The sequence below is a fragment of the Tenrec ecaudatus genome, chromosome 11 (assembly GCF_050624435.1).
Source record: "Tenrec ecaudatus isolate mTenEca1 chromosome 11, mTenEca1.hap1, whole genome shotgun sequence".
In the NCBI taxonomy this organism is placed as follows: Eukaryota; Metazoa; Chordata; class Mammalia; order Afrosoricida; family Tenrecidae; genus Tenrec; species Tenrec ecaudatus.
This window is the reverse complement of record NC_134540.1, coordinates 65,035,756-65,051,059: the sequence shown is the minus strand read 5'-3', so window position 1 is coordinate 65,051,059 and position 15,304 is coordinate 65,035,756. Positions and strand designations below refer to the sequence as shown.

The following is a 15,304-nucleotide window of genomic DNA, read 5'->3' as shown; positions in this document are numbered from 1 at the left end:
AGCATGGAGGGTGATGCTGGCCTCCAGCTTGGCTGTGGGCACCGCCCCACACACGGGCCATATGCCCGCTTCCCACCCCCTTGATCTCCTGTAACATCGTACCCAGCTCAGCCATGTCTACCGAAGCAGTGGGCAAGGGAGCCAGAATTGGAAAGGACCTCAGATTTGGGTCCTGGAGGTGGTCGTGTCCCTGCCCCAGTGCCTGCTCTAAACCCCCAGTGACACGCCATTCATCTACTCTGGACCTCAGGACCTGGGGGGTCCTTGATGATCTCGGCCAGGGGGCTTCAAAGAACCCACGGGGTGGTGGGGAGGGAAATCCATGATGTTTTCATTACCTCCCAAAACATATTCGAAGCCCCCAGCACAAGCTCTTCAGGGACTTCCTCCCTCCTCCCTTCAAACCCCAGCCAGCCCGGTCCCCCAACTTTCCCACTCCCATCTTCTGGGGAACCCTTGGGCAGGAAGGTGTGGCCTAAGCCAGGTCTGTGGAGACCTGTGTAATGTGGAATCTTCTCAGCTCTTAGGGACACTGGCAGTCTCGGTCTGGCTTTGCCACCTTCACTTCTCTGCCCCCAGGGCTGGGGACCTTGCTGGCCCCACTCCCCAGCTCACCTCCCTCAAACCACACCAGATGGATTTCCCTCTTTGCCCCCCAGTGCGTGCCCTGGTGGGTTGGGCCTGGGCCTTGCTCACCCGGGAGGCCCCCAGTCCGCTACTAAGCAACAAAGCCAGAGATGCCAGTAGAGTCCAGCCCCACTACGCGCTCCAGCGGGCTCCCCACCATCCTTGACCTTGTCTCAGCTGCAGCAGCGGGTGACTTCTCCCAGGCCAGGGCTCGAGCAGGGCCTTGCTCAGCCCAGGTCAGCAGCTCCCTGCGCACCCCAAACCAGGCGCTCCTAGAGGGCCCTTTGGAAACACAGCGGGGCCGACCTGTGACAGGCAGATGGGGTGCGGGCTCAGAGGAAGGGCCCGGAAACCTGAAGGCACCCCCACCCACCGGACTGAGGGCCCTCGGCCCCGCCCTCCTCCCCCACGGCCCTGCCGCCCCCCTCTGCCCTCCCCTCGGTGCCCCGCCCGCCGCCCGCGGGGAAGTTTCCTCCAGCCACTGCCACAGCGACTCCCCCGTGTCTGCTGAGCCCGCTGGGGACGGTGGGGACGGGTCCGGGCGCGGAGATGCGGCCGCCGCTCTGGCTCCTTCTCAGCGCGCAGCTCGCAGGTAACAGGAGAGGAGGAGCGGGGTGGGGGTGGGGCGGGGAGGGGAGGGGACCCCCCTCGGGACTGGTGTTCAGGAATCATCTGCGCCGGACCTATGCTGACCGCTGCTCTGCGGAGTTTAGGCCTGGCTGCTCAGGCAGGGTTCCGACCCCAGGGCTTCGGGGAAGTGGCGGTGGGGCACGCACAGTCCCGGAGGCTGGGAAGGAAACTCATGATCCCCTTATCCTAGGGGTCCAGGGAGCCTCAAGGTTGATGCCACCTCTGCCCACAAACCTGAACTCTGGAGAAAGGGAGGCAGCCCCCTGGAGAAGCAAGAGAAGAGGGAGGGAGGCGTAGGAAAAGATGAAGGGGGAGAAGGATGAGAGAGGAAGGAAGGTGTCCTTGTCTAGATCCCCACAGGGGTGGGCCCCAAGAAGGTTCCGGGCCCAGCTCGGGCCTCCATGGTCCACACTGGCCCAAGAGGTTCCAGCAAGACACATATTGTACTTCCGGGAAGCGTCTGTCTGCAACCTGCCAGACCCTGGCTGTTGGGAGACCTGTAATATGACAGTGAACCCCCAGTCTCCCTGGCCTGGGCGCTCTTGTGGAGTGGGGATGTTGGAGTTAGTCTTCAGGCTCCCCAGCAGAGCTGTCCACTAACCCACCCCCAAAGGTGAAGGGGCGCCTGACCCAGTGAGCTCAGCAACAACACAAGCAGAAGCTAGTCCAGGCCTCTCCATGCTTATTTGTTACGGCAGATCATTCTAGAAACAACAGGTCCTCTGAAGAATGGCTCGCTGGGTGATTGAGAGGATCCCAGCCATCAAATGAGAGGACCTGCGTGGCAAGGCCCAGGTCTGTACCCCTCGCAGCAGGCGCTCAGCCAAGGCTGGAGGTGTAGGCTTCCTGGGCTCCAGGAGAGGAAGGCCAGTGGGGCCCGAGCGAGGCCAGAGTGTGGCTCAGTCATAAGGACATGGGAGGGAAAGGCACACTCACAGACCAGGGGCTCTTCTGACCCCTGGGGGCTCCGGGGAGTCAGACTCTACGGGGGACCTTCCTGGGAAGCTTCGGGGGTCTGTGTACTTGTGGAAGCACATGACCATCGCTGCAGGGGAGGAACACAGGTTTCCCCTCAGGGAGTAGCTCAAAGCTCAGGTTCTGGGGTCCCACGGCCTGTGCTGGAATCTAGACCCACCACAGACAGGCTGTGTGGTTGTGAGCTGGTCCTTCGCCTCCTCCGTGAGCCTGCTTCCTTTGGTGTCGATGGGAAACGGGGTCTCCCTCACAGGATTTGGTGAGGATTGAGTGAGGAGTCTCGGAACCATTCCCACACCAGCGCTCGCCTTGGGTCAGCTCCAAAAATGTTGCCCAAATCCATTCCTCCTATCTCCCTAAAGAGACCCATGAGCCGAACAAAGAGCCTCAGCTCCACTGAACCCCATTATGGTGGTGAAGAGAGAAGGGCAGGCCCAGCGGCCGTTTGGGCTCTGGTTACCATCCTCCCCCTGTGTAAACAGGAGCGCCGGTGGTCTATTTAAGTTCATTCCATGGGACCACGGAGCCTGAGCGGCAAGCGCAGTCAATCACTCTGTCCTGGGCACCTACCTACCACCACCAACCTTCTCATGACCCCTGTGGGTCCTCTCTGACCAGAGGAACTGGGGTCTCGGTCATGGTCTGCCCACAGCGAACCCCAGTGGCCCACAGCTCAGGGCTGTTTATTGGCGCCTGCCTGGCCATGGCTATGCACAGGACCCGTTTGGATCTTCACCCTGAGCCTGCAACTGCTCCCAACAACCTTGCCGTGGCTAGACGTGAGACGCTTGTGCAATGATCTACTCGTGGCTTGTGCTTCACAGTTTGCAGTGGGCTCTCTCGGACCTTTGTTTCCTCCTCACCTCCAGAGACAAACAGGTCACTAGCACTAAGCTGTGCTCCTTTCACAGGGAGGGGACAGGCTCGGGGAGTCGGCTGAGGTCACTCATCTGGCTAGGGCAGACCCCAGATTCAAGACCCGCTCCTGTTCGCTGGGCACAGTTGCCTGCCGGCTGCGAGATGAAAATGTGTCTGTTCCCTGTGTCCACACGGGAACGGAGAGCCAGTGACTAAGGGAATGAAGTGGGGAGCCTGCTGGCTCAGAAGCAATGGGCTGGTGGGTTGTCATCGCCATCCAGAACGGTGGCCAGTCCTCATGTAGGTTGGCCAGGCTTGCCACGTGTTCTGTCCAGCCCGCCCGAGGCTCCCTCAGCCCATTCAAGGTCCAGACACAGACTGGCAGCGGGGTCAGCAGGGCCGAGGAAAGGCATTCGGCTTTGGTTTCCACTTCAAAACCCAGAATTTAAATCCTAGCCATCCACTTACTAACTATAAACAGGGGCTTCACGCCTCAATTCCCTCATCCACATACTGGGGTGAAAACTCTGAAACTGGTTGGAGACCTGCTGGAGGTGAGTTGAGCCATAGCCCAGGCATGGAAACGCACAATGAACACGCAGCAATTCCCCCCCACCCCCCTGATAGATCTGGGCATGGTCAGCCTGCCTTGCAGAGAAGGGAGCTTGGGGGGAGGGGGAGAGACAAGGGAAGTGTCCCAGTTTTGAGTCCAGCAGCCACCATGTAAGGGACAGGACCTCCCACAGCTCTTCCTATGGTCCTGTGCCTTGGCGGGACTCTGAGAACCTATCACTGGTGCCAGGACCCCATCCTGATGGTCTCTGCTGTTTCTGGCCTCTCCTCTTAGCTCTCCGAAGCAGCTTGGCCCTCCACCAAATGACCAGCGTCCTAATGGTACAGACTCACCACCCGGCAATCCTGTCCTGTGAACGGAAAACTGTCCCCACTAACTCGCGCATCTACTGGCTAAGACAGCGTGAGGCCCCAAGTCAACACAGTAGCTACGAGTTCCTGGCCCTCTGGGACCCCAGCCAACAGAATCCGACCACCATCATGTATGGCCAGGATGTGGAGCAGGAGGTGCTGACCATGTCTCAGTTTGGGCCCAAGGCCATGCTCAACCTCACCAGGCCCAAACCTGCTCACAGTGGCATCTACTTCTGCATGTTCCTTGGGAACCCCCAGCTGGTATTCGGGAAGGGGACTCTGCTGAGCGTGGGTAAGTCTCTGGCTCATTGTCACAGACAGGCATTGAGCACCTACCAGGTGCCAAGTGCCTTCACTCAACCACATAGGGCTCAGGGAACCCCACTCTGCCAGAGGGAGTAAGCTGGGAATAATAGCACTGCCTGGGCCTTGCCCGGGGCCAAATGTTTTCCTTAGTCCCCCAGGGATTGCCACCCAGTCCCTGGGGGAGGGAGTACCCTTATTCCCATGAACTAACGAGGCTGAGAGGCATGAGTCAGAGATGGACATACTGCTTCCTATGGGGACAGTGCAGTTGACTGTCCTCATGCCACCTCAGACCTACCCGAGGCTGTGGGAGGATTTGGGCTCCATGCACCGGCCTGATGGTGGTCTCAGAACCTTCCCATCCCCACAACCCAATCGGCGTGTGCACGCATGCTGGGAGCAAGGCTCCCACGGCCCGCCATACTCCACGGAGGCAGTGGGGATAAGGAAGCAGGTGCTACCCTGACACTTTGCCAACCTGCACCCCGGGATGCAGGGGGTGAGAACAGACCAGTGCTACTGGAAATTTTCCGCTGGTCCGGACCTTCTCCAGCTCTGAGAAGCTGCAATTTCCAGGAGTCGAGTCAGTAGTTCCATAGACAAATATTGTGAGTCTCAGAAGAGAAATGTCATATTTTCTCTAATGTCTGAACAACATCGTTTCCATATGTAAATGGGGTGAAAGACCATGACTGAGTTATTTCACATTATTGTTTCACACCAACTGTTTTCATGTCTATTGGGCATGGTTTCATATCTATTGGTCTACGGTGCAGCTCAAGTAGCCATTGTAGCATAGTGGTTGCCTGTTGGGATGCTAACTGCAAGGTCAGCAGTTCGAAACCACTAGCTGCCCCTCGGGAGAAACGTGAATTACAGTCTCAGGAACCCGCAGGGGCAGGCTACGCTGTCCTGCAGGGTCACTATGAGTTGCTCTGGACTCCATGGCGTGAGTTTGGTTTCTGGGTGCATCAGCTCCATTCAAACAGGCCACCTTTCAAGGGTTCAGTAAGTAGTCACATTAGCTACGGACAGACTAAACCACCGGGCAAAGGAAATCAAGTCTCAATCTCTAAGCCCTGTTTCCCGATGGCTGGGTTAGTCCCCCGCAGGCCTCCCACTGTTTGTTTCCTCCTGGGGGCATTGAAGGCATTAAGAAACCCCCAGAAATTAGACCGCTGCATGTGGGGTTGTGCAGAGGAGAAGCCAAAGGCACAATGAGGCCAACAGCCATGCAGCGGTACTTCTGGTCACCTTGTCCCCAACCCCTCAGGTCGTGGGTGGAATTGAGAGGTGAGCAAGCTCTCTAAGCAGGAGCCCAGGTATCTCTTAAGTTGGGAACTGACCGACTCCTGTATTGACATTGGCTTTTTTTTTCTGGTGTGAGTTTGGGGTTTGGTTTATGGCTTGTGCTTTTCTTTTTACTGTTTACTATGTGTGTCTTTACAAGTCCTGCATCTTCCCAACTCATGAGGTCCAAGTAAGGTAGCTGGTGAAATAAGGAAGCAAAATGAAGATCAGGGCCTTCCCACCACCTCCAGCACCCCATCTCCTGCCTCAAGGGTTCCACATTTCCACATACTGCTCAGCACCCTGGGAATGCCACCAAAACCACCCCGCGCCCTGCCTCGGGGATAGGTGGTAGAAACCTCAGGACGAGACCCTCCAACACACACTCCTGCATGGGGTGTGGTGGAGAGATGTGGGAGAAGCAGGGGGTGTGGAGTTGAAGAGGGGTGGAAGTGTTTGGGGGGAGAGGAGGCCTTTCTTCGGCCCCGTCAACACGGCACAAAAAACCTGGCCCTTTTGGGGGGGGGGGGGAACTGAGCTGAGCTGAGGAGGAGAGCTGGGAAAACCAGGAAGGATCAGCCCTTCGGGCATGAAGGAAATCAAAACTGCACAACCCTTTCCTCAAAGCACACCTTCTATATCCAGCCCCAGGCCATGGTGCCCAGCCAAGGCTCTGAGGTCTGGCCGGCCTGGCTCCCATGTGAGCCCCACCACTGACCCATTGTTATCTCCCTGTACGGCCTCATGTGTAGAGCAAGGGGAGGGGGGCTTGCAGTGCTGTGACGATTCAGGGAGCGAACAGAAAGCTCTGCGATGACCCCCACGCAGGATCAGGCCCCTGGTAGACTGGGTGTCGGTCTCTCTTGTCACACAAGGCCCTTGAGCTGGCCTAGGCTGTTTCAACTTTTTATCAGAAAGCGTTTTCAGGTGCAGCAGTGAGGAGAGCATGTGTTCTTTGGGCTCAGAGCCTGGCTTTGCTGGTTACAGGCGGTCTGATCTGGACCTGGGGTCCCCTGGACAGTGCAAAAGGCTAACGTGCTCAGCTGTTGACATGAGAGGCTGGAGTTCGAGTTCACCCAGAGAGGCTTTGGAAGAAAGAACCAGCCATCTCCTGAGAAACCGTCCCCAGAAAACGTTCAGGAGCAGTTTTACTCTGACCCACAGAGGTCCCTGCAAGGCAGAACCAGCTGGACGGCCAGTGCTGTTTGGGTTGGTTTTCACTCTGGGCCTGTTACTTCAGCCCTCTGAGGCCAGCTTTCCCTGTGGTTGACCATGAGGATCAGAGTTGCTACTGCAAAGGGGACACTTCAGCTGAAGCGTTCAGCACTGAGCTCAGCACATGGGCAAAAAACCCTTACGATCTCCCTGTCATTCGCAACGACCCTGTAGGACAGGATAGAACTGCCCCTGTGGGTTTCGGAAACTGTGACTTTTTACAGGGGTAGAAAGCCTTGTCTTCCTCCCTCAGAGTAGTTGGGGTTTCAAACTGCTGGGGGGCAGCCCGGCGAGTAACCACTGCGCCACCCGGGCTCCTTCCTCTCAGCACATGGTAGGAACTCACTAAGTGTTCGTTCTAATTAATTGGCTTTTCCTAGGAGCCTCACAAAGCCGAGCAATCAGAAAATGGTTTCCAGAGGCATCTCTGAGGCCCACCTTTTACATGGGAGCTGACTGCCCCTCCCGGTCCCCAAACTGGAGATTGGATGACCATGGTGCTGTCATCCATGTTTTTGCTCTGCCCACAAAGGCACAGCCAGACTGCCCCGTGCCCAGGGCATTCCTCAGCCAACACAGACCTCAGACCCTCAGGCCCCTGGTACCTGCCATTGTCTGACTGCCCTTTCAACTACACTTAACACACATGACACTGGGTCAAAATGAAGGACGAGGACCTCTCCCAGGAGTCAGGAGACACACACACACATGTACATGCGTGTGTGCCATGGTGGGTCCTTGGAGCTGGGTACCGCCTTTGAAACTGATGTTTGAACCCAGATCATAGGTCCCCTCTCACTCCGTTGCTCCATTATCTTTTGAAAAGATAGTCTGGGAAGGATTCATTTCGAATTGGTGTCCCTGCTGGTGTTGCCCACCTAGAACAGGACCCCCACCAGGAGCTTCTTCCACCTGCTTGGACACTGGCAGGTGGCCCGGCCGAGGCATGGGCGACCCAGCTTCAGCCCAAAGTCTATCCACACATGCTGCAGGGAACATCTCCCACGTTAATGCTCACAACAGAACCCCAAGAAGGAGACCGGTCTCTTTAGTTTACTAGATGGGGAAACTGGAGCACAGAGGTGAAGTGACTTGGCTCCAGTCATACAGAGGTAGGTTAATCAGGGGTGCTGGGCTGCACCCATGCCTGCACTTTAACAGCAAGGGAGCGGGGAGCCCTCTCCCTCCAGGTCACCTCGTTGCTGCCCACCCCACCCCCACCCCTAAGCTTTCAGGTACATTTGAGCTTCGGGAAAGCGGACCAAACATTGCATTTCTCTGTGATCCTCAGCCTAGGGCCATGTCTCAGGGCTGCAGTACCAGAGGCCCCGCTGGGAGTTTTCCATCCAATCTCTCCCCATTCCCCAGCTTACCTCACTAAGTTATGTCTCTGCTTGTCTTTCGGCAGTTGATGTTCTGCCCACCCCAGCCCAGCCCACAAAGAAGACCACTACCAAGAAGAGAGTGTGTCGATTCCCAAACCCAGTAACCAGGAAGGGTGAGTCCCCTACTGCCCTGAGCCCTCAGAAGCGAGGCAGACCGTCTGAGTCCCTTCGTGCCTTCCTGCCGTCATTCACTCCCCAGGCACTACCCAGCGTGAATTCTCTGTCATGTCTCTGGCCTAATGCTGGGAACTGAAGGGAAACTGAGTCTGGCAGCAGTGCCCACTCTAGTGGAGGACAGACTCATGCATCGTGCCAGGACAAGGTCGAAAGTCAATGGGGGATGTAGTCACCCTAAAGCTTGCTGGTGAGTGCTCAGAGCAGCATTGTTTAGAATAGACAGAAAGTGGAAACAACCCACCTGTTCATCAACTGATGAATGGATAGATACAATGTAACCACACGTCTTAAGAGAGGAAGGAAGTACTTGTGCATATGGCAACATGGATGAACCTTGACAGCAGTGGGCAATGACGGAAGCCACACACAAAAGTCCATCTAAGATGTGGTTTCATTTCTATGCAATGTCCGCAGTCGGCAAGACTGTAGAGACAGAAGACAGCTGAGCTGTTGCCTAAAGGAAGGAGAGAATGGAAAATGACTCCTAGTGGGCGTGGGGCTTTTGGGGGGGTGGACAAAAAATGTCCTGGAATTAGTTGGTGATTCTGGTTGCGCAGTCTTTGAACACAGTTAGTCCCCAATGTATGACCGGGGATGCCATCATAAGTCATTTGAGACACCTTTCTTTTAAAAATGTTTATTATTTTACTGCCTTTTAGTGTCTTTATACACTCATCGGTGTTTGCAACAGCTGATCATAAAATGGAATATCTGAGAATGCCCAAACCCTAGTCCCTTGTCATTGAGTTGAATCCATCCCTCGGCGCCTCTCTAGGACAGAGCCGCCCTGCCCGGGAGAGTCCCCAGACTGGACTCTTCATAGACAAACTGCCACGGCTTCCTCCTGGGAAGCAGCTGGTGAGTTCGGACCAGCAGCTAAGAGCTTGAGCACTGCTGCTCCTAGGCGCCGTCTGAGAAAGCGAACATCAGGGAGAGTCACGCTGCACCCCGTTGCTAATGATAAGACGTACAGGGGGAAAGACAGCTGTTCGGTGCAGTTCATCATACCTTACGCTCATCATCAGCTAACAAGATGCACTTCTCAAACAACTGACTTACACACCGCATGATACCTAAAGTACATCCCCAGAAGCTGTTACTAAACCAACACCCAACAACCCCAAAGAAAAGCATTTTAAATCTGACCAAGTCTGACGTTGAATAGAGATCCTAACATACCCCAAACCCAGAACCAAGCTCACTGCCATTAAGTCAATACTGATGCACAGCGACCCCATAGAACAGGGTAGAACTGCCCCTGTGAGTTTCTGAGTCTGTAACTCTTTATGGGAGTAGAAAGCCCAGTCTTTCTCCCACCGTGAGGCTGGTGGTTTCAAACTGCCGACCTCACAGGTGGCAGTCCAACTCGTAACCACTATGCCACCAGGGCTCCTGCCCCTACACACAGTGTGTGCTGAATACATGATTGGCAGACACCATATTCTAAACACACACACACACATTCCTTTGAACCTATTGATCCAAATGTGCTCCTGGTAAAAATATCAACCTCCAAACCCCAGTAGTCCCTGGTAGCAAACAGAAAGTGCCACAGTTCCCTACCTATAAAGCAAAGCCCCTCTGAGAAGCCCCTCTGAGGTTACCGTGTGCCCTGGAGCTGCTTTGTCCTAAGTACCCAGAGAACCCCGTGTTCAGACTCAATGGAACCGTTTCTCCAGTTCTCACAAGGTTCCCACCTTTGGTCACTTTTCTTTGGCTCATTGGTGGAAATCTTTGTGTTTTCCTTCTCTGACAGGTGTCTGCCTTGCACAGGTTCCGGCTTTCACAGCATGCATTCCCCCATCACTTCCCTTTCACAAGATGGAAGCTTGCAGTTAGTTATCTGGCTCATAATAGGATTCAGTAAAACTCATCTTCCCGCCCTGACTTGAAAATCTTAAAAAAAAATGGTTTGCAGGCTCTATTGTACCTCAAGGCCAAATTTGTGATCTTTGCCTTTCGAGCCTGGAGTCCTCCTTCTGCCTCTCAGCCGCCCGCAGGGACCACTTGCAGGGGCACAGGCGGAGTGGTTAGGATTCGTAGCACCCATCGGGTAAACGCTGCTGCTGAAACAGCAGACGAAGGAACAGACAGGGCACCTCTGGAAGAAAACTCATCCAAGCCATCGATACAGCTAGAAAAATAGGCTAATGCCCACAAGTCATCAAGGAATTGAAATAAAACACAACTTCTCCCACTGGGTTGTCAAAAACATTGATAGCATCCAGGGTTGGCAATGTGTGTGGGGTGGAACCCTCTCGCGAACTAGGGATAGGTGGGAATATGAATTTGCTCAGGTTTTTGGGAAGGCAATCTGACAATATCTAGTATAACTTGGAGTCCCTGTGTGGTGCAAAAGAGGCCTGGTAGCATAGTGGTTATGAATTGGGTTGCTAACCAAATGGTCAGCAGTTCTAAACCACCAGGGAGAAAGATGAGGCTTTCTACTCCTGTAAAGAATTACAGCCTCGGAAAGGCACAGGGGCAGCTCTACCCTGTCCTGTAGGGTGGCTGTGAGGTAGCAGTAATCCGATGGCAGTGAGTTGGTTTGCATGGTACAAATGTTTAATGGGCTCACTGCTAGCCAAAAGGGATCAGTTCAGGTTCACATAGAAGAAAGAGAGGCCTGGTGATCTACTTTTGAAAAACTATCACTCCCTGGAAACCCTATGGAGCAGAGTTCTGCTGTGACCCCCTGAGGTCACCTTGAGTCGGGTGGCCTGCACCAGTCAGCGGGGTCAGGTTTTAATATGATTTGAACTGTACCTAGTCTATGGTCCATCTATTCCCACCCTCAATATCTGCTTCAGGAAGGCACCTGCATAAGGAGACTGGTACCAGGAAGTCCTCCCCAGAGCTGTTTGTAAACACAGGCAACAGCCTACTGGCCACCAACACTCCACGATCTCCAGTTTAACAAGCCATTGAGTGCGTCTCTGCTGCTAAAGAGAGCACGCTGGCTTGGTTAGGCGACGACGACGAAGGCGTTTCACAGCAGTTTCACAGCGTGTAACCCACTGTGTACGTTTCATGAAACCATCTGCCTCAAGACCTCGCTGCAATCGAGGTGATGCGGCTTTCATAGCAGCCATATGGCGCACACACAACTGCCCCTGTGAGTTTCTGAGACGGGAACTCTTTAAGGGAGTAGGAAGACCCATCCTTCTCCCGAGGAACAGCTGGGGGTTTCAAACTGCTGACCTTCCGGACTGTGGTTACAAGTTGGGATCCGATATGCCCATGTAAATATAAGCAAAAGATACCAAGTTAATCATGGCGCCTCTCTTATAGGGCACTCTAGCCACAAGCTGGAACCCTTGATAATGAAAATATAGTCAGCTACTTCATAGGAAAGTAAAATGCAAGAGCTTGGTTTGTTTTGTTTGTTTGTTTAAGTAACAATTGCCAGGCAGGAACACGGTCTGCTTCCTTTGAACAGAAACAGTTACTGAGCTTAATGAATTTCTTCAACTGTCCCTGTGAGGCACACCGTATGACCCGGTTAGCTCCAAAATGCTTGAAAGTGCATGGTAGAAAGGCTAGAAGAAGATGTGGCAAATGCTCATGGAGCTGTTCCCCGGAAGGTGGGATCCCCGGTTGACTTCTTCCTTGGTCTGTTTCTGCATCTTCCTCTCTTGAACTTTCAGTAATGCTGCACCTTCTCTTCCCAGGCCCATCCTGCAGCCCTGTCACCCTCGGCCTGTTGGTGACTGGCATCTTGGTTCTGCTCATGTCGCTGAGCGTGGCCATCCACCTACACTGTAAGTCTTCTTAGGGATGTCATGGTGATCCGTTTACTATCTGGGGTGTCCCTTGAGGGTACGTTCTTCTCTAGGGGAGCAGATCTGATGGCACCCTGGTAGACATTTCCACCGAGCAGCCAGCCGTGAGACTAACTTGATTCATGCCTGGAGGCCCAGTTGTTGGCAAGAGCACCACCTTGTCTCTGGAGTTGACTAGCTCAGCTTGGGGCCAGCCCTGCTGCTTCCTGATCTTGGGCAGGCTTGCTGGTCTCTCTGAGCCCCCGTTGCCTTGGCTGAGAACAAGGTTGCCTACCTTGCAGAGTTCACAGCTGCCCTGTGTGCCTGGAACCTGGTCTGGGCTCAGTAAGTGGAAGCTTTCCTGGGATAGGAAGCTCAGGACACCAAAGACATTGCAGGTGAGGGTGTGAGTTATGTCCCCAGAATCTACAAGTCCTCCCACTCCATCAGCGAGGCCTTTGGGAAACACAGATGGCTGCTGCCTCGGGGATTGAACTGTCTCCTTCACTGGGCTTCACCAGGCTCCTCGCGGAGCTGGGCTCATGCTAAAGGCGGGGAGCTGGAGAGCTGGCCGGCGCGGCTACCCCAGGATCCGGAGGCCCAGATGTCACTCTGGGTTCTACCATGCACCTGTGCCACTTTGAACATGTCGTTTACCATTTGGCTTCTCTGAAGTAGGGGAGGGGGCACGGGGGCATCAGAGACAAAGACTAGCTTAAACAAGTTCCCTGCCATCCAGTCGATTTTGACTCCCAGCGACCCAGAAGGGCAGAGTAGAACTGCCCCGGGAGTTCTTGAGGCTGTAACTCTTGGCAGAAACAGAAAGCCTCCTCTTTCTCCCACAGAGCAGGTGGTGGGTTCAAACTGCTGACCTTGTAGTTAGAAGCCCAGCGCATAGCTGAATCTGCCACCAGGACTCCTGGGCCAGACTAGTGTCGTGAGCCTTAGCTTTTATAGGTCACAGACCCCTTTGAACATTCGGTGACAATGTGGCCCTTTTACAGAGAAACACCTGCACACACTTGGGTACACAATAGCCACCACGGTGGGGTCTCTCTAATCCCAGGAGAGCCTTGGAGTTTAAAAGCTTTTTAGATCACGGGCCTTATCAGTATAAAAAACAACAACAAAATGTGACTATGACTTGCAATTCAATGTGCCGTATATGCTCGTGTATAAGCCGAGTTTTTCAGCACATTTTAATGCAGTTTTTGTGGTAAAATTAGGTGCCTCGGCTGATATTGGTCAGTTTATACTCAAATATATACTGTATTTGTTTGCTATATATTGTTAAATGTACTTGAGAAATAAGAAAGCAATAGAGGGTGAGATGCATGTGTAAATATACATATTTCTGTTTTCTGCCCCCAGCAGAAAATGGGACATTTTGCAGACCTGCAGAGTACACTGGCAAGAGCCCTGGTGGCACAATGGGTTAAGCCCTGAAGGTCCGCATTTTGCATCCACCAGCCTCCCTAGGGGAGAAAGCTGGGGCACTCTGCTTCCATAAACATTCAACCACAAAACCAAACACGCTGGCTGGCTGGCTGACATCGAGTCAATGCTGACTCAGCGACCCCCGGTGGGTTTCCAAGACTATAACTGTTTATGGGAGTAGAACGCCCCACCTTGCTCCCAAGTAGTTGCTCTGTGGTTTTGAACTGCCAACCATAGGGATCACAGCCCAACTCATAACCACAACCCCACCACCAGCCTTGGAAAGCCTATGGAGCAGTTCTGTTCTGTTCTGTAGGGTTGCAATGAGTTGGAAGCGAGTCAAAGGCAGTGTTTTTTGGTGTTGGTGGTGGGGTTTTTTTTGGCGGGGAGGGTATTGATGATTGTTTGTGTTTATCAAAAAAGGGCCGGATTGCGTGTTTAAGGACACCGGTTCAGGGATAGATGACTGGCCTTATATTCTGGCTTTACCACTCATGCTGCATGATTTCGGTCAAGTTCTTGCCTCACTTTGAGCCTCAGTTTCCCTATGTATAAAGTGAAGAAAATCCTAACAGATCCCAACTCCCAGACCTGCTGGGGGTTAAGACAGTTGCAGTAGAGTCCCAGTGCCCAGCAAGGCACCTGGGAAGCGTTGATGTGAGCTATGCCCACCACCGCTCGGCTCAGTCCCTGGACCTGGGCACTGCCCCCACTGACTGGTCCCCTTGCTGTCTTCTTTCAGGCCTGTGGAGGAGAGCCCGGCTGCGCTTTGTGAAACAGTAAGTGTCTGCGGCCCCAGAAAAGCAGCCCGCTGGGCCCTGGGTGTGGCCCTGGGCTCCTTCCTTCCTGCTTCTCACAGCTGCGTCCGAGAGCCAAAGCTCAGGCATCTCCTTCCCAAGCCCCAGTCAGTGTGTGTGTGGGGGGGGGGGAGGGGGGGGATCCATGCACAGAGCTCACATAAATAAGCAAAACTGATTCGTCATCTAACTTTGTTCCATGGTCAGGTTTAGCTCTCAGCTCCCCTGCTGATAGCTCTCAACTCTAGCTTGCCGACAGCACTGCACCCGGGGCGTCCCAAACTCTGTGCCACCCATCATCCGCTTCAACTCGATCCTCCTTGAACCTGGAGGTTTACCACCCCCACTGTACATTGGGGAGACTCGTTCAAAACCTCTCAACTACTCAAGAGCAGAATCGAATTCAAAGACGAGCAGGTTCACGCCACGGCCGTTGCTCCCAACCCAGGGCCACTCCCTTTCCCAGAAGCTGCCGCTGTAAGTTGGTGGCCTGCTCTGGTCCCCTTGTCTGTCCTGGACCCCACTTGGAGTCCAAGAGCTGGCAAAGCCATAGGTTGAGTGGCAGAGACACTTACCTCCGTGGGTAAGCAGGTACAGAAGCGAGAGACCGTAAGCCACCCCAGACCAGAGGCTGCTCCAACCTCAAGGATTTCTGATTCCACACCCGGCCCCTGGCATTGTCTTTGAGTGTTGTTTTTCCTTCCTCAAAATAGAGGTTTTTGCTAACTCAAACTGTGTCACATCGGCCTACGTCCTTGCATGTATTTTCTGCTCAGGATCACCTGCAGCTATCTGGCAGCCTTTGAGGGGATGAGGGCCAGCACACTCTTAGAATGAAGAGGGCAGGAGGCCTGGAGGCTGGCTCTGGCAACTCTGCCTTGAGTCCCGTCTGCCACTCACCAGCCTGGTGCCTGTAGGC

At 54.2% G+C, this 15,304-nt stretch overlaps 1 protein-coding gene across 1 annotated transcript; it reads left to right on the top strand.

Moving 5' to 3' along the window:
• Nucleotides 1–1,176: 1,176 nt before the first annotated feature.
• CD8B (CD8 subunit beta) lies at nt 1,177–14,371 on the top strand. Its single transcript, XM_075562538.1, has 5 exons — nt 1,177–1,219; nt 3,938–4,309; nt 8,237–8,326; nt 12,062–12,151; nt 14,331–14,371. Exons 1-5 carry the CDS (start codon nt 1,177–1,179, stop codon nt 14,369–14,371), a joined length of 636 nt encoding a protein of 211 aa, XP_075418653.1.
• The last annotated feature ends 933 nt before the right edge of the window (nt 14,372–15,304 follow it).